The 27,506-nt window shown below is 44.2% G+C and overlaps 1 protein-coding gene across 1 annotated transcript in view; it reads right to left on the bottom strand.

Annotated features, from left to right (window-relative positions):
- Nucleotides 1–27,506, bottom strand: part of VPS35L (VPS35 endosomal protein sorting factor like) — a 110,780-nt gene that overhangs the window by 28,233 nt on the left and 55,041 nt on the right. Inside the window, exons 17-26 of the mRNA XM_046666205.1 lie at nucleotides 26,916–27,032; nucleotides 24,675–24,728; nucleotides 21,733–21,813; nucleotides 16,307–16,369; nucleotides 15,048–15,133; nucleotides 13,782–13,862; nucleotides 11,779–11,842; nucleotides 9,430–9,528; nucleotides 7,827–7,904; nucleotides 6,868–6,982 (exon numbers count right to left, since the gene is read on the bottom strand). Of these exons, the coding sequence (XP_046522161.1) occupies nucleotides 6,868–6,982; nucleotides 7,827–7,904; nucleotides 9,430–9,528; nucleotides 11,779–11,842; nucleotides 13,782–13,862; nucleotides 15,048–15,133; nucleotides 16,307–16,369; nucleotides 21,733–21,813; nucleotides 24,675–24,728; nucleotides 26,916–27,032 (838 nt within the window). The remainder of the gene's footprint in view (nucleotides 1–6,867; nucleotides 6,983–7,826; nucleotides 7,905–9,429; nucleotides 9,529–11,778; nucleotides 11,843–13,781; nucleotides 13,863–15,047; nucleotides 15,134–16,306; nucleotides 16,370–21,732; nucleotides 21,814–24,674; nucleotides 24,729–26,915; nucleotides 27,033–27,506) is intronic.

The following is a 27,506-nucleotide window of genomic DNA, read 5'->3' as shown; positions in this document are numbered from 1 at the left end:
ACGGAAACTACTGTATAAAATGCAACATCAAGACATAGCCTACTCCCTCAAGCTCCATCTGTGTTATGGACTAAATGTTTGAGTCCTCCCAAAATTCTTGCGTTTAGATCCTCATCCCCAGTGAGATGGTATCAGGAGGTGGGGTCTTCAGGAGGGTGGATCTGTCATGAATAGGATTAGTGCCCTTATAAAACAGACCCCAAAGAGCTCTCCCACCCTCTCCGCCATGTGAGGACACAGTGAGAAGACCGTTACCTATGAGCCAGGAAGAGACACTGAATCTACCAGCACCTTAATCTTGGACTTCCAGCCTCCAGAACTGTGAGCAATAAATGCTTATTGGTTAAGCCACTCAGTCTATGGTATTTTTCTTATAGCAGCTGAACGGACTAATACAGTCTGCAGTGAAGATGTGCTGTCACCAAGAGACAGGGGTGCCTTTGGGTAAAGCCTCATAGTCCAAATGTTAACAGCTAAGTTATCCATAGAGATTTAATATGATTACCAAACTGTGTTTTTGTAAAAGAATTTGTTTTTATAGCCATTAAGTTTGAGGATTTAAGGGCCACTATTTGATAATAGGTATAGAGAGCAAGATTCAAAGTATGAATGCCTAGGGACCATTAAATACTTTATTCATCAATGCTTAATTGTTGTCAGTGACAGCTTTATCTAACGTTGATTTTGCCACCTGGTTTATGCAGAATGCCCTTTAAAATTCACTCTGAGGATCAACACTTGATGTGAAAAGTCCACTGGGGACAGATAAATGACCTGTCAGTTTCAGCACCGCCATCAGGAGGCACCTGTACGCTCTCCCTCTTTTCTCTCTGAATGTCAAGGTCTCGCTCACTGCTCAGCCCACATGTTAGCTGACTCACATCTCAGGGGCCCTGCATGGCTGACAGACCTTTCTGTGGTCCCTGCAGTACCGTGCAGGAAGTTGTGAAGGGCTCTGTGGATAGCAGGCTTCGATTTCCCTAAACAGAAAGGAGGAGGCATTCCTTATTTTAATTCTGGTTGTTTCCTGTTACAGAAGTTTATCTAATGTTTAATCTATAATGATTACTCTCTAGCAATCACACGCAACAGGGATTAGGAATAAAACTTTGTCCTGTGGTTTACAGGAACTAACCCATCCACAGGGCTGCAGAGAGGCTGGGAGAGCACTTGAGGTCAGATCCGGCCGCTTATTAGCAGGATGCTCCTGGGCAAGTCAGGTACCACTTCTGAGCCTCAGTTTCCTCCTCTGTAAAATGAAAATAAACCACCTACCAAATAACACACACTGAATAAAACTAAGCTGCTTTGCAGAGAATTCAGCTCCCTCAAGAAGTAGGCCCCAAACTCTCTTTGTGACAGTCCTTCCAGATGCACTGTTTTTCCAGCCTCCAGGCCTCTGCTCTCGCTGTTGTCTCAGCCTGGCATGCCCTCCCCCTCGTTTCAGCATATACAGATCCCCCTCTACCTTCCAGGCTTTTCAACGCCACCTCTTTTATGAAGGCTTTTTTTTGCTCTCCCAAGCCAAGAGTCATTTCTCTCTCCTCTAAAATTCCCTGGCACATCTTATGAAGAGCTTGCTGACATTTGTCATGTACTGCTCTGTATAACTGTACACAGATTTGCTCTCCCCAGTAGCATGCAGTCTCTTTCAGTGCATTCCTGTTTCTGGCAGGATGCTTGGCACAGTGGCTTACATGTGAAAAATGGCCAAGAAATGCTGACAGGAGGAAGCAAATGGTAGATGTCGATTACAATCAGGAGCTGAGTGAACTTAAGAGGGAGACACACCCCCACTCCTTTTCTGTGGGTCCATCAGTGGTTGCCATCCCTCCCAGGCCCTTACACTCCCTACGAGAGATGGATCATGCGTGTTCGGACATGAATGTGGGCAACAAGCTTCATGCCATCTGCCCACCTGTGAACCGTTCCAGTAAAAATAACCTGCTGTGTCCATGATCGCCAGAGGCCTCAAGGTTTGAGAAAACAGTCACATCAAACATATTCTTCAGAGGATGGTCTGTCAATGAACTAGTAAATATGACCTTAAGCATAAACTCCAAAGATGTAGTGAGTGGATAGAGACCATTTTTCTCCATCACAAGCTACTCCTTACTCTCCAGGAGGAGGAAAGCAAAATGATTTTCCTCTTCCACACTGCTGCCCTGGCTAGTTCCACCAGCAGTTACGGTGACAGCAGCCAGTGGGCTTCCTAACAGCGGCTGCAGCCTCTCCTCTCTGCTTCTTCATGTTCCCCATGGATCGAACCAACACCACAGCTCCACTCAACGTGCTTATGAGCCTCTGCATGTTTGAACCTAACTTATTTTCTTTTATCTATAAATACAAAAATAAATTATTTAAAACCTACCAAGAGCGCTTTGGTGGGACTCTTTTCCAAACAGCAGGGGTGCTCAGTAGTTATGTCCATACCGTGAAAGGTTTGGTACCATTTTACATTGTCAATATTATGAAGAATTATCAACCAGTATTATCACGTGGTTACCATTCATTCATTCATTTATTGAGCACCCATGCAGTAGGCAATGTGCCGGGAGCCAGGGACACCACAGGGAACGAGACAGATACGACCTCATGGAGATGACACTCTTGTGGGGGAGAAAAGCAGACGATTCTTTACTATTTACTTGTTGGGTAACAATGGTGATAAGCACAATGAGGGGAAAAGTGTGAAGTGTAAGCGTAACATGTCTTCCAGGATAACCTGACCTCACTCTTTGTTTGGGGGATGGAGGGCCATGGATGGTTTTCCTTAAGATGAGGCTTGTAAACTAAGCTCTGAAAGATGAAGATGCAAAAAATAAGTAAAATTTGAAAGGAAGAGGAGAGGATTCTGTAGGAAGGAGAAGCATAATTACTAATGATAAGAACAAAAGCCACTCTTTTTACCACTGTTTTGCTTTAACTGTCCTCTCTATTGTTTCACCTTTGGAGGAACTACAGATCTTTCACGCTCAGGATAATTCAGCAGGTTAATCTTGAAAACAAGATGTGCTTTCCTGCAGATTTCTCGAGGTTTTGCATGAGAAGTTGGCTTTCCAAACTCTGAAACCACAGAGCAGTGACCACATACAGCCAGCTCCTAACACTCCGCAGCGCACTTTTGTTTGGAGAGAGACAGCTACACTAAGTTACTATTTACGAAGCAGCTGCTGTGTGCTGGTGGGCCAAGTGCTCTAAGTATGTTATCTCATTTAATCCGCAACAGACAGGAACCACTGCCACATCTCCACTTTACAGATAGGGAAACTGAGGCACAAAAAGGCTGACTCGTCCAAGGGCACCCGGCTCGTAGGTGGTGGAGCAGGACTGGGACCACAGCGTTCAGAAGACCTGAAAGTCACCACAATTAGGGCCTCATCCCAACTTCCTGCTGTTCATCCAATACAGCCTGTAATGTCACAGCTCCACGCCTCTGCTCAGGCTGTTTACCTAGAACGTGGATTATTCCTTCTCCCCTGCCCACATCCTCCAATAAACGTGTTTTCCTTTTAAGACCCACCTTAAACACTACTTCCATTGTAAAACACGCTCCTTTCTGAGATTAGAAACTATAAAGATCAAGGAATGAAGACAAAAATAAAGGGCAAAAGAAGCTGTTCTTGCTGTGACCTGATAATCTTCCAGAAAGAATCGCTCAGAAGCAAGGCAAGAAGTTTCCTAGGGAAGTTGCTGAAAGAAAAGATACAGAGGCATCTCTGGGCTGCCTCTAGGTGCGAAGCACAGGACCAAGCAACTGATTTGCAAATTCTGTTTCTCCTAAATACTCAGGAGGAATGGTCTACGTGTTGCACCAATGTGTCCAAAGGGCCAAACTGGGCCTCCCCTGGAACAAGGCTTCGTCAGCATCCCACGCCAGCTGGGCCACAAATTCAATGGGAGTTTATGTGTTAGGCTAGACCCAGCCCTGGCAAAGCCACCGCCTGATAAAGACAGACAACTGAGTCCGGATCAAGGGAGGCCAGAAAATGAATCGGGGGAGGGGAGGTTTTATAACCAGCGAGAGGGAGCAAACAAAAGCGGCTCATTTCCACAAGCTTCACTGGATTTATATTTAGCCTTCCCATTCTCAGTAATTGAATGTATTATTTATTTTGGCCAGCAATTGCTGTGTGTGGCTTTCAGAACAACAATAGGCTTTTAAGGTTTAGCACTACAGCATTTAGAGACTCAAGTAAAAAGCATCGGATAAATTATTAAACATGAAGTGGACGCCACACTCCCGCTCCCCTGCAGTAGCTCAAAGGGAGCGACGAGGCAGAGGAGGAGGCCAGAGCTCCGTCACCGAGGGCGCTAACCACGCACACGTGGACCGGGCTGTTCTGACACTGCTTACCGCTCGGTGTGGTCGAGGGCATTACAGGCAGCACAACAGAGAAGCAGCCATTCGCAGCTCTCCTCGAACCGTTCTGGCGATCAGTAAGGCTTCGGGGAGGGGAGAAGCCTTTATTAGCTCGAGAATTTCTGTTTTGCTTTTTTTTTTTTTTAAATAGCATGAGACCCTACAGGGGATCTGGTCATATCACCTCGCCTGCGACCTACAACATTCAAGATCGAGGTTCTGAGTTTATAAAGGTGAGAGAAGAAAGATCTAGGCTTCCAGGGCCTCTACTTGCAGTTCCCAGCTCTGGGATCCGCAGCTCACAATCTGTTCCCAATGTTGCAGGCGACACAAACTCAGGCATTCCCACATGGGTCTCCTGTTGCTGAACTTTCTGGAGGGAACCAGTTTATAATAAGCTTTAAAATTTCGAACATCCAACCTAATCTCATCTAATCATCACTTTGCACATCCTCAGGTTTTTGTCTTCGTTTCTTGGTGACCTGGGCTCCCGACCACAGCAGGCGCCAGGGGAAGTTTCACGTTTCCCAACACACAACACAAGGAGGGCAGGTGCCCGCTCTTGTGGGAACTGCAGTCCTGGTGGGCAAAGGAGGTGTCCAGACAGTAAGCAAGTAAAGGGACACACACAGAAAACGTCAGAGCACGGTGAGCACAGGACAATCTTGAGGAGGATGGTACAGAGCACGACAGATCAGGGAGGTGCACCCACTTTAGCTAAACTGCACAGGAAAGGCACCCCCTAAAAAGACAAGGCTTGATTCTCATCTCCTGCCTGGTAATTAAAATGCAATTGTCTGGGGGAAGATCATTCTAGCAAGAGGGAGCAGTAAGTGCAAAAGCTCTGAACTGGAAGACAGCTTAGTGTGTTTGAAGAACAGAAAAAAGCCCGTGTGGCTAAAGCATGCTATGAGATGAGGACAGAGGCTGGCAGGCACCAGGCCACGTGGGACTTACAGGCAAGGTGCTCGGTTTAACCCCGAATGTGCTGGAGCCCCTAGAAGCCGAAAGCAAAACCAAGCCGAGTCTTAAACGGTTCTTGGGTAGCAATCATTTTTGCAGAGTTCAGTGCCCAGAGCTAGCCCAGGTGAATCAAGACACAGATGATCACCAGAACTGTCACGCTAACAGACGGGGGAAGGGCGACTCTCTGACCAACGCAAAGCGGCCATGCAAACCAATGGCAGCAAGTGGTGAGTCGCTAATCCTGGCATAAACCGTGATGTCAGGTGGGAGGAGGCGGGGAGGTCACACAGTCACAGAAAACATCAGTCCCTCTCCTACAGTGCGCCAGAAATCCCCACACTATTCACAGAAGCTTCCCGTTTACATGGCACAGACTGTCTATCAGAGTGGTCAGGGGCCCAGCCGTGAGTCAGATCAGGGGCCCAGGGCTGGTTCAGAGATCCCAGGCAAGCCACCTGCCACCCCTGCCTCAGTATTCTCACCTGGGAAATGAGGCACCAACCACAGGACCGGCCTCCCGTGGCTGCCGGGAGGATGAATTGAGACAATACGTGCAAAGGGCTCGCCACATAACAAACACTCCTGAAGCATCGCCAGGATTTCCTTTACTCTTTGTGGTACGGCCTGCCAGACAGACACCTTGCTGCTGAGCTGCTGGGGCTCTGCCTGCGCACCCTGGGCACACGCTGTCCCAGGAGGTGACAAGGGTGTCCCCCAGGAAACACTTGCAACCCTCTGCCTGAGGGCTTTCTCTTGGCTCAGGCGTGGAGCAGGCCAGAGTGCCAGGGAGTTGATGGCCCAGGCACAGCCCTCGGTCAATGACAGATGGGAGTAAAGGGTAGATAACCCGCTTTCCTCGCCCCTCAGGTGGGTAACACCAAGGCCATGTGACAACCCCTCCCAGAGATCCGCAGTGGGAATGTGTCTCGGCTGCCACAGAGAAACCTGCCCACTGGCACACCCTTGGCTGGCTTCCTTCCCTTCCTGGTCTCACCTCCCCACCACCCCACTGATACTTGCCAGGATCACCTCCCAAATAAACTACTCGCACACATCCTCGCCTCTAGGACAGCTTCCATACAAGAACCAGTCCTGAGCAGAACTTTTATCCCTAACTGCAAGCTGTAGGGGATTCATTCTATACCCATTAGCCTCTACTCCCAGGGTTTCAAACACACACCAACAAAAATAAACATGAACCTGCTGGGATGAAGCTGTCCTCACTTCTAAAATTCTCTAGGCAGACATGGCCTACAATGTTGGAGCTGCCTGAGCGGGCCTGTCTGAGACAGATTTAAGGAGGTCCCTGCAGGAAAATACCCACACTCTGCAACCTGTCTGACTCTCTGAAAGTGTGTGTGTCTGACGTGCTTCCTGCTAAAGAAACAGATTTAAAATTCATCATTTATTGATCGCTGCTTCTTTCTCTTTCTCCTTAAAGGAATCTCTCCACACACACACACACACACACACACACAGTGCTGAGTCGGCTTTCCTAAGCAGCCAGGGAGGGCTCAAAGGAGAGACTGCTGGCTTACCTTGGGAGAGGCACTGGTTGGCCAAGGCCACCTGGCCAGAATGCAGGTAGAGATTGAGGCGGGCGAAGATCCCCACCAGGGAGGGAATGGTAATGAAGCAGTAGGCAACACAGGCCTAGGAAGAAGGGCAGAAACGCAGCAGGTGACATTGGCAGTGCCATCACGGTAGATTAATACTGTTTTCACCCATCATATATTTTCAAGTAAAAACACTTAAAATAATTCATCTCCCCATTTTGAGCCTCAATTTTTGCTTCTTGCCTCTGCTGTATCTGCCTCTTTGGAGGGAGGTGGAGGGGGAACTAAGGAGAGTAATAGTGTATGACAAATAGATACTCACCCATCATCCCAAGAAGTAAACAGATAACACAATATTGAGAAGTTAAGAGGCAGCCACTTAAGCCAATTACTTAAAAATATAGAGGTAATTAGAAGAAATTGCTAAAAGTTTGAGGCGGTTGACTCTGAGGCAAGAGGCACAAGAAGAGAAAGGGCAGGGCTGGGGTGCTTACTTTTCACTGCAATGTTTTTGGTAGGATTTCATTTTCAAAGACATGGATATGTATTGCTTTGATAAAATTTTGAGCAGCATACTCAAGAAGCAGAAACTTGTTTTCCAAGTTGAGAACTTCTCCAGAGGCACAAAAGGTAGCAGGCCTTCCAGTCTGTAACTGGAGCCTGTGCACGAGCCAGAGCGCCCAGCCAACACGGAAAACACCAGCTCCATCTCAGCCACCTCCCCATGACATGCACCCAAACCCACTCCTCTCATCGCTTCTTCTGAAAACGTGAAGAAGACTGGCCAATCCACAGATATGCAAGGAAAAATCAACCTGGAAAATCAATACTAAACCAGCTTTATGACTACTTGTCTTTTTCTGGGAACAGCAATTTAGAAAGATGCAAATGGAACAGCCTGCTGGAGTTCAAAGTCTGCGAGTCTTATCTTTAGAACGTACCCGGACAAATGCAGCCGTCTTTCTGGAATGATTTCCTTTCATGACTTTTCTTGTTTCCATTGCCAACCGGTTCACACTCTAGATTAGTTAATAAGTAAAAGAGAAATGGTAATGAAATGATGGCTGATTTAGATTAAGGTCTCTCACAGAGATGTGGACATTAACTGCACATGAGTCAACAAGCACAAGCTAAGTAGGACTAGGACTGGTTAGCACCGAACCCTGGAATGCCAAAGGGGTCAGCAGGCCTGATCCAATCTCGCCTTGAGCAAACATCTCCAAGAGGGTGAGAACAAAGGCGCCCATGGCGAGTTAGTCATGTCTATCAACCGGCATCATAAATGCCCCCCTTCTGGTTTAATGTATAGCCAGGGATGGCTCACTCCATTTCCAAAAATCCCACACACTAGGCTTAAGATCTTAGATATCTTAAAAGAAACCTCCAAATCTGAGAGCAGACCATATAATTTAGCTGTGCAACACTAACAAGGACCATAAAAACTGTAATAACGGCAGCATATCATCACTTACAGCCTGCCGGTGCTGTTCCAAGGGCTCCACATTCATTAAGTCATTTAATCCTCACACCCACAAGCTGAGTCCTACGACCTCCCCAACTTACAGATGAAGTCTCTACTCTTAGGACTAAAGTTCAGTAATGCCGCACAACCTAATAACTGGCAAAAAAATATGTACAAAGTCGCTCTCCTTGAATTTACATGAAGCAAATGAAGAACGTTTGGCAATCTTTCCACAGATACGAAAAGTTTGGACTTATGGTTCCCAAACAATGTACCATGAGCCCCCCCCAGGTGTTGTAGCAAACTCATAGGGGTGCCACATCTTTTTAAGGAAAATGCAGCAATGCTCAATTGTTGAACGCTGTGCAAAGCACGGGTGTGAGGGAGCTCAGATTCAGCACCAGACTGCATTACATTCCTCGCAGTGACGTCACACCTTTGTGAAATGGGGTTTTGGCAGCTGCTGTGATAAAAAGTACCGTAGAAAAAAAATCATTGAGGAACAGGAAATAAAGGTAGTGGTGTCCAGTACAATTCCAAGGTTCGAGAAGTTGTGCAGTGCCCAATGGGCAGACATACTTCATTAGCAAGTAATTATGGTTTTAAACCAATTTATATACATTGTTGTTTCAAAGGGCTACTAAGTTGTTAGGGCAAAAATACTTAAGTTGTTCGAGCCTAACGTCTTAATAAACAGAACTGTTCTCTCTTTCTTTCAGCCTAGGGGCACCATGAAGAGTTACTGAAAGGAGCCATGATCCAAGGAGGTGGGACGCTGGTTAGGCAACAATGGAGTCTATCTAGGTTAGTATTTCTGCAACTAAATCATCAGTGCAACTCACTTAATTCTGCTGTTGGCATGCAGGAACCAGAATATGCAAATTTCAGAGAAAAAGAGGTCAATAAAAACCATGCAACGACTTAAGCAAAGTTGTAGATTTTATTGACCTTTGAGAAAACACCTTTCGTATCTGTTCCCAAGGTATGGGGCCAGAAGAATCCCAGGTTAAAATCGGTGCCTGGCCTAGAGATGAGCAATAAATATTTACTGAGAGAACAAATGAATGAATGAAAATCCTTACGTGAATCAATTGCACAAGAACGGGTTCCAGATTGCAAAACATCGACCTGGCCTCAACGTAAAAACTTAGCTGTTGTTCAAAATCACGGCCAAAGGAAACCTAGAAGCAAGGAGAAAGACGCTGACGATGTTATCTCTAGGCCACTGGAAGTGCACAATTGGGAGAGTTTTTCCTGAGCTTCATGTGGTGGGGAAGGAACTTTCATGACAAGTCATCCAAAATCCCACAAATACAAATGGGTGCAAGTGTTAAGGGTGCCCAAGGAAACACACACGTACGCACGCTGGAATATGCTCGAACTAGACTTGACTTCACTTCGCCCGGCATATACCCAAAAAGTTACTATGACCACCTCATCTGTATGGCACGGGCACTGGAGTAGAACATAGAGAGACCAAAGGGTATAAAACACAATCTCAGAACGTAACTAGGATTTCCCAGGCTAGAACGAAACCACTGGAAAGGAAACAATGGAATCTTGTTTGTCAACTGCGGCCTTTTCACAGGACATAAATTTGGTTGTTGGGAGCCATTTGTCAAGAGGGTTTTCCTAATAAGAGCCACATCTTTCTGCTTCCTGATGGGGATTCCAAACTCAGCAGCTCACCAGTGGCTGCCGGGGCCTTAGATGGAAGTTTCTCCACCATTAAAAATCCCCTCTTCTCCTGTTTCTTCAAATTTATGACCAGCTGGTCAGTGGGACAAACTTTACTGCTACAGGGATCATTTTGGTCCAGAGGAGGTTTAACACGGCTATTTCCATTACAGCTATCAGATTTCACCTCTCATTTCCTCACATTCTTTTCCATTGTAACTGGGTGGCTTTCAGACAAAGCCATAAAAGGATAAATACCACATGACCCATATATAAATCAAGGGCACAGGAGAGGCTTCTGATAACAGCCATGGGGACATTTCCTAACATGGGAATTGAAAGGCTAATCCTGAATTTTCATCAAAATTGGTATTTTACCTACAGTCAAGTAGACAGTTAAACCGACCCCCGGTGTCGAATGAGTTACATTTTCAAGGTTATTTTCAAAATGGTCTCGTTATTTTCATTTCTGTCAGCTTTTGTCAACATTTCTATTAAAACGGAGGGTCCTGCCAGCAGTTGGTATTTTAGCTGTGTGCACCAAGGATGAAGGCAAAAGGTTGTTCTGGGTAGGATGGCATGGTGGGTTGTTCCCAAAGAAGGCTGCAACAACCCCTCCCACTCTGCTGTCCTCTCGCAGTGTCCCTGTGGACTCTCCTCCTTCAGAGGTGGGATCTAGTTTCCCTCCCCTCCAAGGGGCCGGCCCTGTGACTTGCTCTGACCAAGAGAATGCAGCAGGATGCAGCAGCGGTCACCGTGTGATTGCTGAACCTCAGCTCAAGAGGGCCTTAGCTTCCACTTGTGCCCTCAGCACAAGAGAGAGCTCAGCTGAGATGACTGAATGATGAGACAGCAGTGGAGAGAAAGAGGTCACACGGATGAGAAATGAGACGCCCCAGCCAGCAGCAGCACCGAGACTCCAGACACATGAGTGAGGCTGTCCTGGATCCTCCAGCTCCGATTGCCATGCCAGCTGACATAACACGGAGCAGCCTGATTACACAGCCAACTCACAGAACAGTGGAAATTAACAAAACACTGTTATTTAAAGCTACTAAGTTTTGAGGTGAGCTGTTACACAGCAATGGGTAACTGAAATGGATGGAGAGTGGACTCCTGGCATTTAGCACCCCAGCATCATTTCCACCATCTTCTGATGAGCAGCACATTCCAGACCACATGATTCAGGTTGCTCAGACGTGCACATCTCCCTGGCCTGGCCAATCGGTGTGTTTGTTCCCTCTCACAGCAGCAATTCTTTCAGGGATGGGCCAGTGACCCCAATTAAGCCAAAGAGACTCAATCCCGGGACTTCTACTGGAGCCCGTCCCGCTGGGCTGCAGAGCTGGAAGGAATGGAAGCCTAGAGCTCCCATGGGGAGTGAGCCTGCCTGGGAGGAAGCCAGCAGAGCAGAGCCATGAGCCAAAGACACGCACACAGAAGGTCCTGATGACACCACAGAGACCCCGAGTCCAGCTGCTCCTTTGGAGAGTTCCATCCCTGGACTTTTCGTCACATGAGCCAGTAAGCCCCCTCACCCACCCTCCCCTTTTTATTTTTTCCTTAAGCCAGTTTGTCTTGGCTCTCTTTGCCCCCAGGGGAGTGCTGGCTAATGTAAGATGTTTTCTAATTTCATCTTATCTCAATAAAAATGAAAAGCACCAGGGAACATGATGTTAACTGCTTCCCCCAGAATAAGGACAAACATTACATCACATTTCCAAGCACACTGAAACTTCTCCCCCAATACGTACCATTTTTATAAATCCATTAATCAAATACGCCAGCATTCTTTTCTCATCCTCAAGAGTGAGTGCACTAAAATCAATAATGGTACATAGTTAACACTGGGGTGAGAAATGAAAGTTCCTAAACAAAAAAAGATACAGGGAGTAAGCAATTTAACAAGTAAGAACATTTTACATTTACACAGGCTGTGTTTCTTTTGATGAAAATATGTAATCTAAATTAACATAATTTCAACGTGTGTCGCATCTCTCTCAAAGATGCTGTGCTCAAGATATATTTATTAATGGCAAAAGAGAAGGTAACTTTATCTTCTTAGGAATTTGGGAAGCGACACCCAACTTCAAATGTTGTATTTCAGAGAACTTTTGTTCATCATTATAAAAAATTTCAAACATGCAGCAAAGCTGAAAGAATTTGGGAGTAAACACCCATATACCCATCACTAAGATTGTACCCAGTATCATTTACAATATTTGCTTTATCACATAACTATCCATTCCCCTCTCCATCCATCAATCCATCTTATTTGGGGGATGCATCTTAAAGTACATCACAGATCTCAGTTGCTCAGATTTCATAGCAAATTTAACACAAATACAAATAAGAAAATGCCAAGTCCTTATAGTTTTGATTTTACAAGTGAAAGCCTATAAACAGTCCCTCAAATTTATTTTTAAAACATTTTAAGAGCCCAGAGAAAACAGAAACCAAGGCTTTTGTTTGTTGATTTGTTCTAGGGGAAAATAAGTATTGGCAAAGACTGCATACTGTCCTCCAAAATGCAACGTCCCCTTCGTTCTTTGAGACGACATTTCCTAGCCTCCTTTGTAGCTAGGTGTGGCCATGTGACAGTTCTGGCCACTGGGATGTGAATGTAGGTGATGTGTGAGCCTTCCAAGTTACATTCCTAAAAGAAAACTGCTGTCCTCCAATGCCTGCAGGCTGTGACATGGTCAAGGTAGGCCAGCTTCCACCAGGAAGACAAGGATGACACTCCAGAGGGATGGCACAGCAACAAGACAGAAGGAACCTGGGTTCCTGGATGCTGTTCTAAAGCAGAGCTACCCGACCTCCACCTTTTGGCCTCAGACTCAGCAAGAGAGAAATAAACCCTCTATCTTACTTAGGCCCAAAACCAATATTCACCTAACGTGAGTGCCTTTCTGGATGTTTTCTGTGCCTTTATTTCTACTTTTGTCCAACTGAAACCTATCAGTTCCATTTATTATGAAAAGTCTTGATATTTTGCTTTTTATAACTACTCACAAAGTTGAAAGCACAAAGTCATGGAAATAAAGACTCTAAAATTCAGAGGCAAAAAAAAAAAGAAAAGAAATACAATTCATTGTGTTGATGGGTAAGTTCCAAAACAATTTTCTCAATTCTTGTAACATTTTCCATTGAATCAAGCTGCTGTGTTTAAAAATGCTTTGGGGACTAAAATTTCAGCCACAAATAAGCAGGAATTGCCTGAAGCACAGTCAAATGGAAACGGTCAAAAAAATAAGAAAAAAACTAGAAACCAAAGGAGTGATAATTGGGTCTTTGGCCCAAAGCTAAGGCCCATGGATAGGTCTGAGCCTCAAGTATACTGAACAAAATAAAGTCCTTCATGTGAAGAATATAAACAATTGCATTTGAATTTCAAATAATTGGCTAATGAGAAAAATGTAAAGCCTATGTTACTGGGGAGTGAACGCAGTATTACACTATCTGCTGCTCTCAGATCTCCAGGAGACAGCGAGTTTGAGTTCACTTGGATGAAGCCAGCCTTTTCCTCCCAACAGAAATGTCTCTGTAAAAACATCTGCCATCTCATTTACTTAGGAAGGTTACCCTCAGCCTCCCTCCGCTCCTGGACGGGAATGTCCTCGTTAGCAGGAATCTTAATAGACCCCATAAAATAATATTATTCACAGTGGCAGCTTAAAGCAGTAATTCCCTTCTGTACTATCATGTGGTATTAAGACCCAACCCATGTTACGCTTCAGCCTTGAGCGTGGCTTACTTCACAGAGTCATGCATGGTCTTGCAAACGTGCAAAAGGGCGTTCAGAATGACAGGGTCCTTGGTGGGCTCTTGCTGATGCCTAGGAGACATTTAAAGATAAAAGCCATGTACATGAGAGCAATGAAAGCATGGATTTAGTTCTTATCTACTGCATATATTTAAGAAGCAGCAAATTATCTGGGTGGCATTTAACATGGCCCAGTTCACCAGTAACGGGCAACGTTCTGGTTTTCTCTTCATTCTTCTTTAAATAACAAGTTTGCTCTTCAACACATAACTTCTCCTAACTGCGAAATCATGGTAAAACTGCTACATTTCCTAAGCCAGGCAAAGAGCAAAGCTGTCTTCTTACCATGGTTCTTGAACCTTCTGAAGCTGTCTACAACCTGTCTGCAACTGTGTTAAGTGCCAGGCAGAATTATTAATTTGGCTTTTCAAATAATATAAAAGGACAAGCTCTCTTAACAAATCTTTATGTAGGTAAAGTAGGTATAAATATATGGAATTTAAGAAGCATATGGAATTAATCTTTTAGAAAGATAACAGAAAAGTTTAAAACATGTAGTCAGGCAACATCTAACTCAATTTTCCAAACTGTGGTTATTTCAGTTCCATCTTAACATTTTTTTTTTTTTTACCATATCTACTTAATATTTAATTTCAACTTTTTTAAAACTCAACCTGTCCTAAAAAATAATATACATGAAATCACCGATTAAACTACTTATACATTATCTACTATACTTTAAAATAAATATACAACTTTTAAAATAAAAATAAAAATCTCTCCCTCGTGTACCACCTAAATTTATTTCACGTACCATGAGCAGTAGGCAGTTTTGGGAAACACAGATTTAATCAATACAATGAAGGGAACTAAATTTGAAAACTGATCTCAAATCTAAACATTAAGGATGGGAACCCTTCTGGCTCTGGTATGCTGATAAGTAGCACTTTATCTTTTAACACATTACTCCCTAAGCAGTTCGTCAGTAGATTGCACCTTCCAAAAACACACTGGAATAAACAGTAGATGATGGTCAGGCTACTACTAATAGTTATTACTTTGACTTCTTAAGCACTAACTATAAACTTTTATCACAACTGCTCCTTTTAATGTGGTTTTTCTTTCAACATTATTTTAGGCATGAAATATGTACACATCACTAGGCCTCAAAATGCATAAATGGATTTCTTATCTACAGGTTTCACAAAGACATCAGGAATCGAAGTTTCCAATTACAATGCGTCACTCATCACTTACTTGATAAAAACTTCCATGATGCATTTGCAAACCTCCACCCGCACACTCTCCTTTTGGAACATGTCCAGAAATGGCAGAAACTTTTCCTAAAAATAAAAAAAGCACCCCACATGCAATTCACAGGAGTCACTGGAAGGAATCTGTGGGTCGCTTTTTCTCTGAAGGACAAAACAGAGGAAGAGCTGCTCATCTCTCTGGGCGGGTCAGATGAAGACCATCTGAAAGCGGGAGAGGCCCGAGGTTTCTGAAAACACTTACTATTAAAACCGCTCACACGTGCCCCAGGGATGAGGGCTGGGACCAGCTAACACGTTGGTGAACATCTGCAATCTTTAGATGACCATAACCTTTTCTTCAGTCTCTTTACGACCGTGTTGACAAGCAGAGAAAGAAGAGTCAGTTGTTCAGAGTGTGGCCTCTGCATCCTGACTCTACAGTAGTGCCTGTGTGACCTTAAGCAACTTACTCGACCTCTTCCAGCATCAGTTTTCTCATCTGTAAAGTGGGACTAATAACTACTCTTCTTCCCAGCAGTGTTGAGAAAATGATACGAGACAATGCATGGAAAGTTCTAGCACAGTGCCTGGAGTATGGTGAATGTCCAACAAATAATAGCTTCTATTATTAAATAAACAAAAGAAATAAAGTCTTAGTCCTGTGAGTGTACATCCAGGGGAACAGGGAGAGGGCAGGGCGCCAGGGAAGAGGGCCACTCAGGGAAGGGGCGGGGACGTCACTCTACAGACAAGCACCTAGGCCTGCACTTGCCCAGAGCAGCGCAGCAAACTCGAAGGTGGTCGCAGGCTATCTTAAATTTTGAGGGAAACATAATAAATGTCAACTCTGTCAGACATTGAGACAACTTTCAACTCAATGTATTTCCTAGTTTCTCATTAGACTGTGTGATAAAAAGCAAGTATCACGTGAAAATCACCGTGGAAGAGGACAACCAGTTCGATTCCTAGGTTGGAGAAGCTGTGTGGTGCCCAATAGGCAGACACATCCCATTAGTAAGTAATAAACGAAATCAAGATCATATTTTCCTGTCAGTCCATGTGCATTGCTTTTTCAAACACTGCTGAAGGTATTATGACATCAATACTTAAGTTGTTTAGATCTAACTGCTTCATAAAGAAAAGTTCATAAGAGGAACAGTTAAGAATTTCTTTCAGCCTAGGGTGCCAAGAAAAAACTGAGACATTAAGGGAAGCTCTGACTCAGATGCCAATTTCCAAAGATAACTAAGAAATGTTACTTACCACTGAGAAAAGAACTGAGAAGTCATGGAAGTGGGCGATCACTTTCTTAATTATTGACTGAAGCTGCAAAACAAGACAAAACACACATCGTGTTTAATAAAACTTGGATGTTTCCAAAAAGGCAACCCTCTTTTATACTCTGCAGTCACGTTACAGGAAGGGAAACCTGGACTGTGCAAGGACCGGGGAATTGCTAGGTCAGGTCAGGCCCGGTCTCACTCTGAGGTGCACCGTCTTATTCGATAGTCCTAGGGAGGCAAATTCTCAGCCTCCACTTCCTCTTCTGCAAAATGGAGAGCCAAGCAGTATCTTACTCACGAGGAGCAAATGGGACGGTTCAGGTCAAGTGCTGAGAGCGGTGCCTGCCCTTCAAAGCTCTCCATTCATGTCAAGTGTGAACATTCAAGGAGTGGGCAAACTTGTTCTATAAAGGGCCATACAGTGATCACAACTGCTCATGGCTGCTGTTGTAGCTCGAAAGCATCCACAGCCAACACATAAACAAATGGGTGTGGCTGGGTTCCAATAAAACTTTATTCACAAAAACAGGTAGTGGGCTGTGTATGGCCACAGGGCCCTAGTTTGCAGACCCCTATTCTAGGTGACTGTGGCTCCGTGTTTCTTTTCTTTCTTTTTTTTTTCTTGAGGAAGATTAGCCCTGGGCTAACATCCGCGCCAATCCTCCTCTTTTTGCTGAGGAAGACTGGCCCTGAGCTAACATCCATGCCCATCTTCCTCTACTTTATACGTGGGATGCCTGCCACAGCATGGCTTGATAAGCAGTGTGTAGGTCCACACCTGGGATCCAAACCAGCGAACCCCAGCCTGCCAAAGCAGAATGTGCCAACTTAACCACTATGCCATTGGGCTGGCCCCAACCCCGTGTTTCTTGACTACTTCAGTGGAGAGGCATGGGACAGAGTTTGCCAGTGGCATCAAGGCCACTTCACTACCTGAGGATGGTGGCACAGTCTGTGAGGTCTGCCCCAGACACCCAGGCACTGAGGCCCACCACCCCTCACTCTGAGATGCACACAGTCCTGGGGCCAGGGCCTTGGGACGAGAGAAGAACCAAGAAGCTGCTTTTTTCTAAATAACATACAAACCCCTGCCGCTGGTTACTGTCGGGAAGAGAAAATTTACTGATAAATACTTAGTTTATGCTAAAAATATTGCTGTTTAAATCCTTTGCAAAGGCAATCACTCATGTTCTAAAAATACAGAATATTAAGAAGTACGAGCCCCATTTCATAATTAAGTAGCTTACTAGGTCAAGTAAAAGACACTAAAGGACTTCAAAACTTCATGACAAACAATGCTCCAAGGCAGAGCATTGTAACATACCGCAATACTGTCTGCCTACAACAGTGTCTGAAATCCTATCCACAGCAACTAACCCCTTTAGAACAGGAAATTTTTTTAATACTTAAGTACAGTTACACATAATGCATTTCCTGATTTAAAAAGACAGGATTTTTTTTCCTTCAACATTTCACTATGAAAATGCTGAAACATAAAGAAAATCCACGGGGCCGTTTCTGTGGCCGAGTGGTTAAGTTTGTGCGCTCCACTGCGGCGGCCCAGGGTTCGGATCCTGGGCATGGACATGGCACCGCTCGTCAGGCCACGTTCAGGGGGCGTCCCGCACCCCACAACTAGAAGGACCTGCAACTAAGATATACAACTACGTACGGGGGATTTGGGGAGATAAAGCAGAAAAAAAAAAAAGAAAAGAAGATTGGCAACAGTTGTTAGCTCAGATGCCAATCTTTAAAGAAAAAAGAAAAGAAAATCCAAAGAACATAAAACAAACACCCAATCACTCACACCCAGATTCTCCCATGACGAACATTTTGCCTCATTTCCTCTATCTCCTCACCCACCCCTTCCATCTAATGGTAGAATTTGTAAACACACAATCCATGCACATTTTTTAACTTTTTATTTTGAAACAATTTCAAACTTGCAGAAATGTTGAAAGAATAGTACAGAGAACTCCCATATGCTCCTTACTCAGATTCACCAATTTTTTACTATTCTGCCAAATTTGCTTTAACATTCTCTCTATGTAACATGTTATTTTTTTCCTGAACCATATATGGGACTGCATGTATCACGTCCCTCACCCTTCATACTTCATTTGTATTTCCTAAGACTAATTATATTCTCTGATGTTGCCACTTAGCTGTTCTCAAATTCAGGCAAGTTAACATCAATATAATCTTAACACTTTTTATCTATCATCCATATTCCAATCTTAGCAACTGTCTCACCACGTTCTTTATAGCATTATTTTTTCTTCTCTTTGGTCCAGGAGCCAGGCCAGGAACGTGCACTGCATCTCGTTTTCAGGTCTCTGGAGTCTGTGTTGATTTGGAAGAGCTCCTTTCTTTGCCATTATGACAGTGGTATTTTGGAAGAATACAGGCCAATTACTTTAGAGAATGCTCCTCAGTTTAGGGATGACCGATGTTTCCTCATGATTAGATTCCATCGTGCATTCTCGACTGGAATGCCACCTACATGATGCTGTGTCTTTCTCAGGGGACCTCATCTGCAGGGACACGGTATGTGGATTTTGATGTGAATTTTGATGAGCAGCTCAATGAGTGTCTGAGTTCCCCGCTGTAGAGTCACTATTTTTCCCCTTACAATTAATACTCATTCTATGGGAAGACCTTCATGTGAAAATATGAGATATGAAAATATCCCACACCTCATCAAACATCCCCCTCTACGTGTAGCATCCACGGATGATTCTTGCCTGGGATTGGTAATTCTCGTCCTTACCGTGATGGCTGCAAACGGCGATTTTACAACGCCACCGCTTCCTCCACATTTCTCAGTCAGCACCCCCTGCCCCCCTCCCTCCTCATCCACGTATGTGTCTACAGCAGTGCCCCCACATCTGCAGGGACACACCCCAAGACCCCCGTGGATGCCTAAAATCCCACATAGTACTGAACCCTGTATATACTATGTTTCTCCTTATCTATACATATTTGAGGTAGACAGGAAACTAGCACAAATTTCTTTTTCCTTCTTCACAATTTCACAATAGAAGATTTGTTCTTTCCATCTTAGCAACCTCTGCATAAAATTTTTTCTCTTTCCTTATTAAGTCAAGAACTTTCACCTTTTCACTTAAAGGGAGCACTTTATGGCTTCTCTTTAGCATGTCTGAATTGCCAGCATCACTACTCTTGCACTTTGGGGCCATTATTAAGTAAAATCAGGGTTTCTTGAACATAAGCACTCCAATACGGTGACAGTCGATCTGCCAACCGAGTGGGCTATGAAGTGACTAACAGGCGGGTAGCGTGTACAGTGTGGATATGCTGGACACAGGGATGATTCAAGTCCTGGGCTGGACAGAGTGCGACGACAAGATTTCATCATGCTACTCAGAACAGCATGCAATTTAAAACTGACGAATTATTTCTGGAATTTTCCACTTAATATTTCCAGACGATGGCTGACCACAGGTAACTGATACCACAGACAAAGCAAAGCCATGGAAAAGGGGGACTACTGTGTTCATCACAGGGATGGATTCTTGGATTCCTATTTTACTCACTGGGCTATAATCCCTACTGTCCTTATTTCTTTTGATGCTCAAATGGGGAGCCCATGGGAACCCCTTCCGAGCTGCTCCTGTGCCCTTTTCACTTGTCCCCCATCAGTTTTTTGAGTACTTCCTTACTTTCCGGCACAAGAAAACGTTCTAGGCTCACCTTGTACCTTCCCTATCCTAGACCTGGACTAAGCTAATTCTTCACAGACCCATGCAGTTTTATTTTTCTTGATGTGGCCCTCAGTTAAGACAAGGGGCTCACAATCGACATGGCTGGCTGTCCTTAACACAGGCTGACCCAGCGCATCTTTTGTCAGTTGCTTTTAAATATGACGGAATTACAGTACAGTACAATTCCCCTCTCTTAGGAATGGACTGCATTAAATCATTATATTACTTAAAGTTTTCAACTAATTGGGCCCCTAGCAGGCAAGGTCTTACTGAAAACTCCTCAACAAAAATTCTAATGCACTTCCGTCTTCATATGTGCCTGAGACCTTACAACCCCAAAGGGTATGACTCATCCTCTCCACAATGAACACTTCATTCACACAGTGATATTTACCAAGAGCCTGATGCACGACTATGTATTATTTTCATAGAAAAATGTCAGCTAGGGGCCAGCCCTGTGGCCAAGTGGTTAAGTTCGCGCGCTCCACTTCAGTGGCCCAGGGTTTCGCCAGTTCGCATCCTGGGTGCGGACATGGCACCGCTCATAAGGCCACGTTGAGGCAGCATCCCACATGCCACAACTAGAAGGATCCACAACTAAAATATACAACTATGTACTTGGGGGGGTTTGGGGAGAAAAAGCAGGAAAAAAAAAAAGAAGAAGATTGGCAACAGTTGTTAGCTCAGGTGCCAAGCTTTAAAAAAAAAAAAGAAAAATCTCAGCTAGCCAGTGGCTGCTCAATAAATTATAATGATGAGGCATATTAGTCAGCAAATGGTGAAAAATTCTTAAATTAGCAAAATGTCAGAATTCTAAAATTCTTGCAAGAATATGTAACTAATTTTCTTATACTAAATGAAGCTAGAAATTGATCATAGGCAATATGTGCCAGAACATTTTATTAAATTAAAAAAAAATCTTAATTAGGTGAAAAGTCACTTAATGGTAGGTGATCCTGAGCTGGATTCTGTACTGCAGGGACAATCTCCTATCAAGGACATAATCGAGTCCACTCACAACACTGGAACGCGTACCGTGGGGTAGGGCGCAGTAATGTATTAATGGTAAATCCCTTTAAGTTGATAACTAAACTGCGGTTATACGGGACAATGTCCTTGTTCTTAGGAAATACTCACTGAACTCTTTCCATGCAAAGTGGCATCATGTATGCAACTTATTCTCAAATAATTCAGAAAAAATTTACATACATATGTATGCATATACGTGCATGTCTGTGTACACATAATGATAATGATAAAGCAAATGTGGGAAATGTTAACAGTTGATGAATCTGGGTAAGGAATAATGGGAGTTCTCTGAGCCATCTTTCAATTTTCCAGTAAGCTTGAATTTATTTCCAATAAAAAGTCAATTTAACTGAAAAACATAGGCACTTTACTTACTGGTGCCAGGCAACTGTGCCAGGGTTTCCCAAGTCACAACTCGCTTAATCCTCACAACCACTCTGAAGGCAGGACTACTATCATCCCCACTTTACAGGTAAGGAAACTGAGGCACAGTAAGATTAAGGAAATGATTAAAGGGCACCCAGCTAGGATATGGCAAAGCTGGGATTCAAACCCGGTACCTGACTTTATGGTCGGACCCATGCAACACGCCCACTGAGGCCAACAGAACACAGTCGCCAACAGTGCGGAATGAGACGGGCAGGGATGTTACCTGAGGGTAGGAGTCCTCAAAGGCGCGGTCCGGAGTCATGTGCTTGATGACATCAGCCAAGACGGTGCTCACCTCTCGTTTCTGAGTGGGGAAATAAAGGACATGTGTACCTGACACTGAGTGGCAGTCACAGGCCATGTTTCTGGGGAAAAGGACTAACATCTTCAGAACATAGCACACACCTTCCAAGATTAGTTTCAACTACATAAGGGGGAAAATTCCACCCAAAGCACAGCCCTAAAGGTGGCTACGTGTGCACCAGGTGAGGACTGAAACCACATTCTCAACGCTGCCCCTGCTCTCCCCAGGTGCTAGTAAATAAAGTCGGCTGCCCCACTTCCTGCCCGCCCATCCCAGGCCCTCCCGGGTGCTGCAGGGGGCGCAGGCCCTGAGGGAGGAGCCCAGGCGAGGCCCCTACGAGCCACGCAACCCAGCGCCCACTTCACTTTCATCATCTGGATCAGGGGTCAGCCGGCCACAGCCCAAGGCCAGCCCGGTGCCTGTTTTTATACAGCCTGCGAGCTGAGAATGGTTTTACGCTCAAACCAAAAGAAGAACAGCATTTTGTGACAGTGAAAATTCTACGAGATTCAAATTTCCGTGCACATTAATGAAATTTACTAAACACAGCGGTGCTCACTCACGGGTATCAGTGGCTGCCATCATGCCACAACGGCAGAGCTGGATGCTCATGACAGAGATCACATGGTCCACAAAGCCTCAAACATCCACTATCTGGCCCTCCACAGAAAAAGCCTACTGACCCCTGCTCGGTGGAAGGAGAAGAGCGAAGCCTCACTGTGCAGGTGTGCAGCTTATAGGTTAAGTGTCGGCACACAGCATGTTGTCTCAACAGCCGCCACTATGTTTACACTCTCATTTAATGCTCATTAAACTGCCCCAGATGGCCATCATTATCCCCATTTTACACATGAGGAAGAAGAGGCCCAAAGAAGTTGTGACTTAGCCAAGGCCACACAGCTAAAAAAAAAAAAAATCTGACAATGGCGCTAAAAGGGAACCAAAGTTCTTCAGAGAAAGAGCTGATTCCAAATCCGGGAACAGAAAGATACAAGGGAGGCTGGAACATGTTATAACAGAAAGCCAGGAAGGCATCAGACTACAGAGAGCAGGTCAGAAGGACTCAGGACCCAAGCTGAAAAGGCACCCACTGGACAAAGACGGGACAACTGAGGATCAGTAAGAAGAATATAATTCAAATATAATTAAATCCATGGATTCCTAATGATAACAACAGCAACTAGTACTCACTGGTCACCTTTGGGGATGTTGGGGAATCAAATCCTTATTCTAAAAACTAGTAAATAACAGGGACAAAATGGAGCACCAATCGCGCCTTTTCTGTACTAACTACGCCTCAGGGTAACCCCAACAGTGGACGAAAGCAGTTTCTCTCTATACAAGTACCCCAGCTAAACAATAATGAAGACACAAGAGTAACTCCGAATATCACCATTTTGCAACCGCCGATAAACCATGAGATACAATGAGCTTCAACGGCTGTTCGTGTCATGGAGACAACCAGACACCATGAGCCTCCCAGGAGAAGCACCATACACCCCCCCGCGGTGCCAAAAAAATCACATCTGGAGCTGATTAAGTCTCCAGAACTAAGGGCTGACTTACAGGAAATAGTGCAGGCAGGACAAACACGTTGGGCCCCATCAAAGGGATGCAACAGCCCAACGCAGACTGCAAAACTCTGCAGGACAAATGACCCAATTTCTTCAACAAATAAATTAGAGGAAAAAAAGCGAGGAAGAAAGAAAGATGCAGAAAGAACTTATAGATTAAAAGAACCCTTAGAAGTCTATTTCCATGTACGGATCATTTTTAATCCTGATTCAACAAATAAAAAAAAATTACAAGAGAATTGAGGAAACTGGAACATTGATTTTTAATGATATTAAAGCACCATTAATTTTTTTAGTTAGGATAATGTATTGGGATTCTGTTTCGGAAAAGTGAGTTCTTAGATTCCACACATGTGGGTTGAAATACTGACATGAAACAAGATGTCTGAGATTTGCTTCAAAATAATCCAGGGGTGGAGAGAAGGGATGAGGACACAAATGAAACAAGGTTTGTCCTAAGTTGATCAGTTCTGAGTGATGAGTACAACGGAGATCATATGTTTGAAATTTCCATAATAAAACATAAAACAAAAATTGGACAAAAGAAACAAAATCAACAAGTCAACATTTACATAATGTTCAAAACAAGGCAAAACCAAGTTCTGGAGTTAGAGGCCAGGACGGCGGTTACCTTCAACTTCCAAAGGCTGGGGGCTGTGAGGGAAGGGGGCTGGGGGGTGGGGATCATCTCCTATTTCTTGATCTTGACCATGACTACAAGGATATACTTTGTGAAGATTCAGTAAGCAGCACACTTAGGATATATGCACTTTTCTGCATGTATGCTATACTTCAACTCTTAGAAGTTGATTAAAACAAACACTCTGGCAGTAGGATTTACTCAGTTCTACCTGCTTCTAAGTCCCTGCTGTTTGACATGCCCATATTTTTCCACACCGAGGTTCTAGTCTGGGCCTAGGGAAAGAAGTATCTTTGTTTACTTAGAAAAGAAAACTAGATGCAAGTCAAATACATTTGGGAAATGCTACCTACTAGACTCCCATGGAAAGTCACAATGCACTTTAGCATGTAAGGTGTCCAAGGTGGAAAAAACGGCTTAACTTTGTATAATGCAGCATTTCTCAAATTTACACATAGCGTGAAATGCTCTTGTTACAGCATTCATACTATTGCTCTATCACACTATATTATAAAGGATGCAATTTTTATAAATTAAGAACAATTACCATTGTAAAACGCCTAAATGCTTAAGCTAGACTCATTCACTATTTTAAACGTGAAAAAAACATACAATTGTTTCAGAAACAATACCCCAGCCACACGTACCGTGAAATGCTTGCAGGTGTACTCTACCCACACTTCAGCACAGTTAACGTAGTCCTACAAAGAAGAGTAAAAGGTCTTTACAGTAAGAACACCACGGGTGACCTCGAGGCAAAATCTCATGGACAAATAAATCCCTTCAAGAGCTTCGACAGTTAAGAGTTAAGTGATAGGAATTTCAAGGTGGTTCATCTACAGAAAACGCGACCCACTGATATATTTCACCGAGAGGTGAATTATAAACAAACATAGGTTGCCTGAAACTAATTAAGACTTTCATTCCAGAACTGCTACTTGGGCCAATACAGAAATCTGGGAAGCTCTGCCATGCTTGCAGACGGAGATGAATCAAAGGGCAACGGAGATGACCGAGGGGAGTCCTGGCCCACCTCGCGGAGTCACAGAAGGTGGAGCTGGTTGAGGACTCTGGCTTTGAATGTTCTGAGGGAAAAACAGGCTTTCTGACTTTAAAAAAGAAACCATTTGTCCTATAAATGGGTGATGTATAGATGTTATAAAAAGGTTAAGAAAGTGCTAAAGACTTTAGGTAAGAAATGATGTGTTAGACTCAAGTAGGAGGGGGCCCTCGGAGAGACGATGAGATGGTTACAGAAATGACAATGGCCAACTTAGTAAAGCTGTCTGCCCAGGAAAACGCTCAGCTGGGAAGGGTCGTGGAAAAATACAATCTGCAAGCACACCTCTTCTGTTCCGACGCTTTAAGGAAAAGAGAGAAGAAATGGGGAGGGAAGAAAACAATTCTCTCATTCCCACAAGAAAAGCCAGGAGCATTCTAAGCTCTAACTAGACTGCTAAGAAGGTGAACTAAACTGGTGAGTGTGAAGTTCAAGCCTGCAGAAAACTGTTAACACGGGCTTTTGAGCAAGGCTGAAGTACAAGCACCAGGGGCCCAGAGGTTCTGACTCATTCTAAAGAAGCTGTGTCAGCTAGCCAGAGTGAGGTTAAACGGAGGATTTCAGCAGCTAGAGCTTCGTGAGGATTTTGCTGAATTTAAGTGAGGTAAATGAGTTTGTAAATATGTTTCTAATTTTTCTAAGTTATACCACTCTTCTTAATATATTCTTGTAAACGTGGTGATCGGCAAGGGGTTTATAACTGAGCTCACTTTAATATCTCCTTCTCCAGAAATGACTGTATCAAAGGCTACGTATCCATATTCAATTATTTGCTGTGTTCTGGACTGAATGCTGTGTTCCCACCAAAAGGCACATGATGAAATCCTAGCCCACCGTGTGATGGTCTTAGGAGGCGGGGCCTTGGGGAGGAGATTAGGTTATGAGGGTGGAGCCCTCATGTATGGGATTAGTACCCTTACAAAAAAGACCCCAGACAGCTCTCCTACCCTCTCTGCCATGTGAGAATGTGAGAAAACAGCCATCTGCAACCCAGAAGAGGGCCCTCACCAGAACCCAACCATGCTGGCCCCCTGGTCTCAGACTGCTGGCCTCCAGAACTGTGAGAAATACGTGTTTGTTGTCTATAAGCCAGGCAGCCTGCAGTGTTCTGTTACAGCAGCCCGACTGGACTGAGACCTGCTGCCCAGCAGAGGAACTGTGCAGGGTACGGTGAAGTTTGCCCAGCTGGGCCTGCAGTCACAGAGCCAGCCAGTACCATTTACCCAGTGGCAGCCACATAATTTTCGGGCATGTTGCCTACAAGGACAGTGAGGCATGAAACCCAAACCTACAACACGATGGCCATCACTGATGCATTACAGCTACTGACATCAGTTGGTCCATCTTCCCAAGACTTCTTGCCCATGAAGTACGGGAGAAAGGTTTCAGCTGTCTCCCTTCAGGAGACAGAAATTGGAATTCCCTTTTGCTGATTACTTGCTTGACCACTCATCTGATTTGGGAACATTCTACTAAATTGGCATTTTCAAATCCAAATACTATAGACGGCTGCATTTTGGATGCTCTTTGCAAAGTTACAGGTCTTTTAAAGTTTCAAATACTTGCAGTTTTACACTTCTTGTTGTATCTTAAGGCCCTAAGAATGAGACACAATCAGGATACAAAAATCAAAGAAATAGATGTTTACAGCTCTCAGTTCTCTGTTATAGGTTAACAAATAATACAATGAAAAGAAGTAGATTTCTTAAAAAACAACAACAAACAGAGGTATGATTAGTTAAAAGCTAATTTTTTTTTTAAAGAAAGAGTATATTATTGCATAACTTGGACAAAAAGGAGTCGCTCTAAGGTCTAAATGGTCACCTACCTGTGGATTCTTCAATTTAGTGATAACTTTCCAAGCTTCGTTGAGAATCTGAAGTCGGTCACTCTCAGGAGGATCAGCCAAGGCCAAGTTTAAGCCCAAGGAGCGAAAAAGGAGATGCTAAGAAAAATGGCAAAACGTTACGATACTGGAGATTTGAGATCAGAGTAACTTGAGGCTTAAAAGAAGAGGCCGTAACATTTCGCTCGCCACAGGGTTAACCTTCCACAACCTCTTTCTGAAGTTCTACCATGGATCTATGCCAGTTAGACTGACAAGCTCAAAATCAAATACTAGCTCCATGGACTGGTCTAATTTGTGGGCCATAATATTCCAATGGACAAAGTTTTTCATAAATAAGGAGTGAAGGGTTATTTTTAAAGCTGTAAGACCAAAGTCTTCCCTAAATACTTCCCAGTGAGCTAATTCGACAGATTTAGGACTAATTAGATAGATTTAGGACTCACAGAGGCCTGACTCACAGGTTACGTGTGTCTGACAACCCCAATCACCACCTCGACTTCCACCCTGTTCTTCAGAAGCAGAGCCTTCGCTCGTTTTCCTGTTGGCTCCAGCTGCCCCTACACCGGACTC

Source organism: Equus quagga, chromosome 7 (assembly GCF_021613505.1).
Source record: "Equus quagga isolate Etosha38 chromosome 7, UCLA_HA_Equagga_1.0, whole genome shotgun sequence".
Lineage (NCBI taxonomy): Eukaryota > Metazoa > Chordata > Mammalia > Perissodactyla > Equidae > Equus > Equus quagga.
The sequence above is the reverse complement of the archived record's forward strand: the minus strand, read 5'-3'. Positions and strand labels throughout refer to the sequence as shown.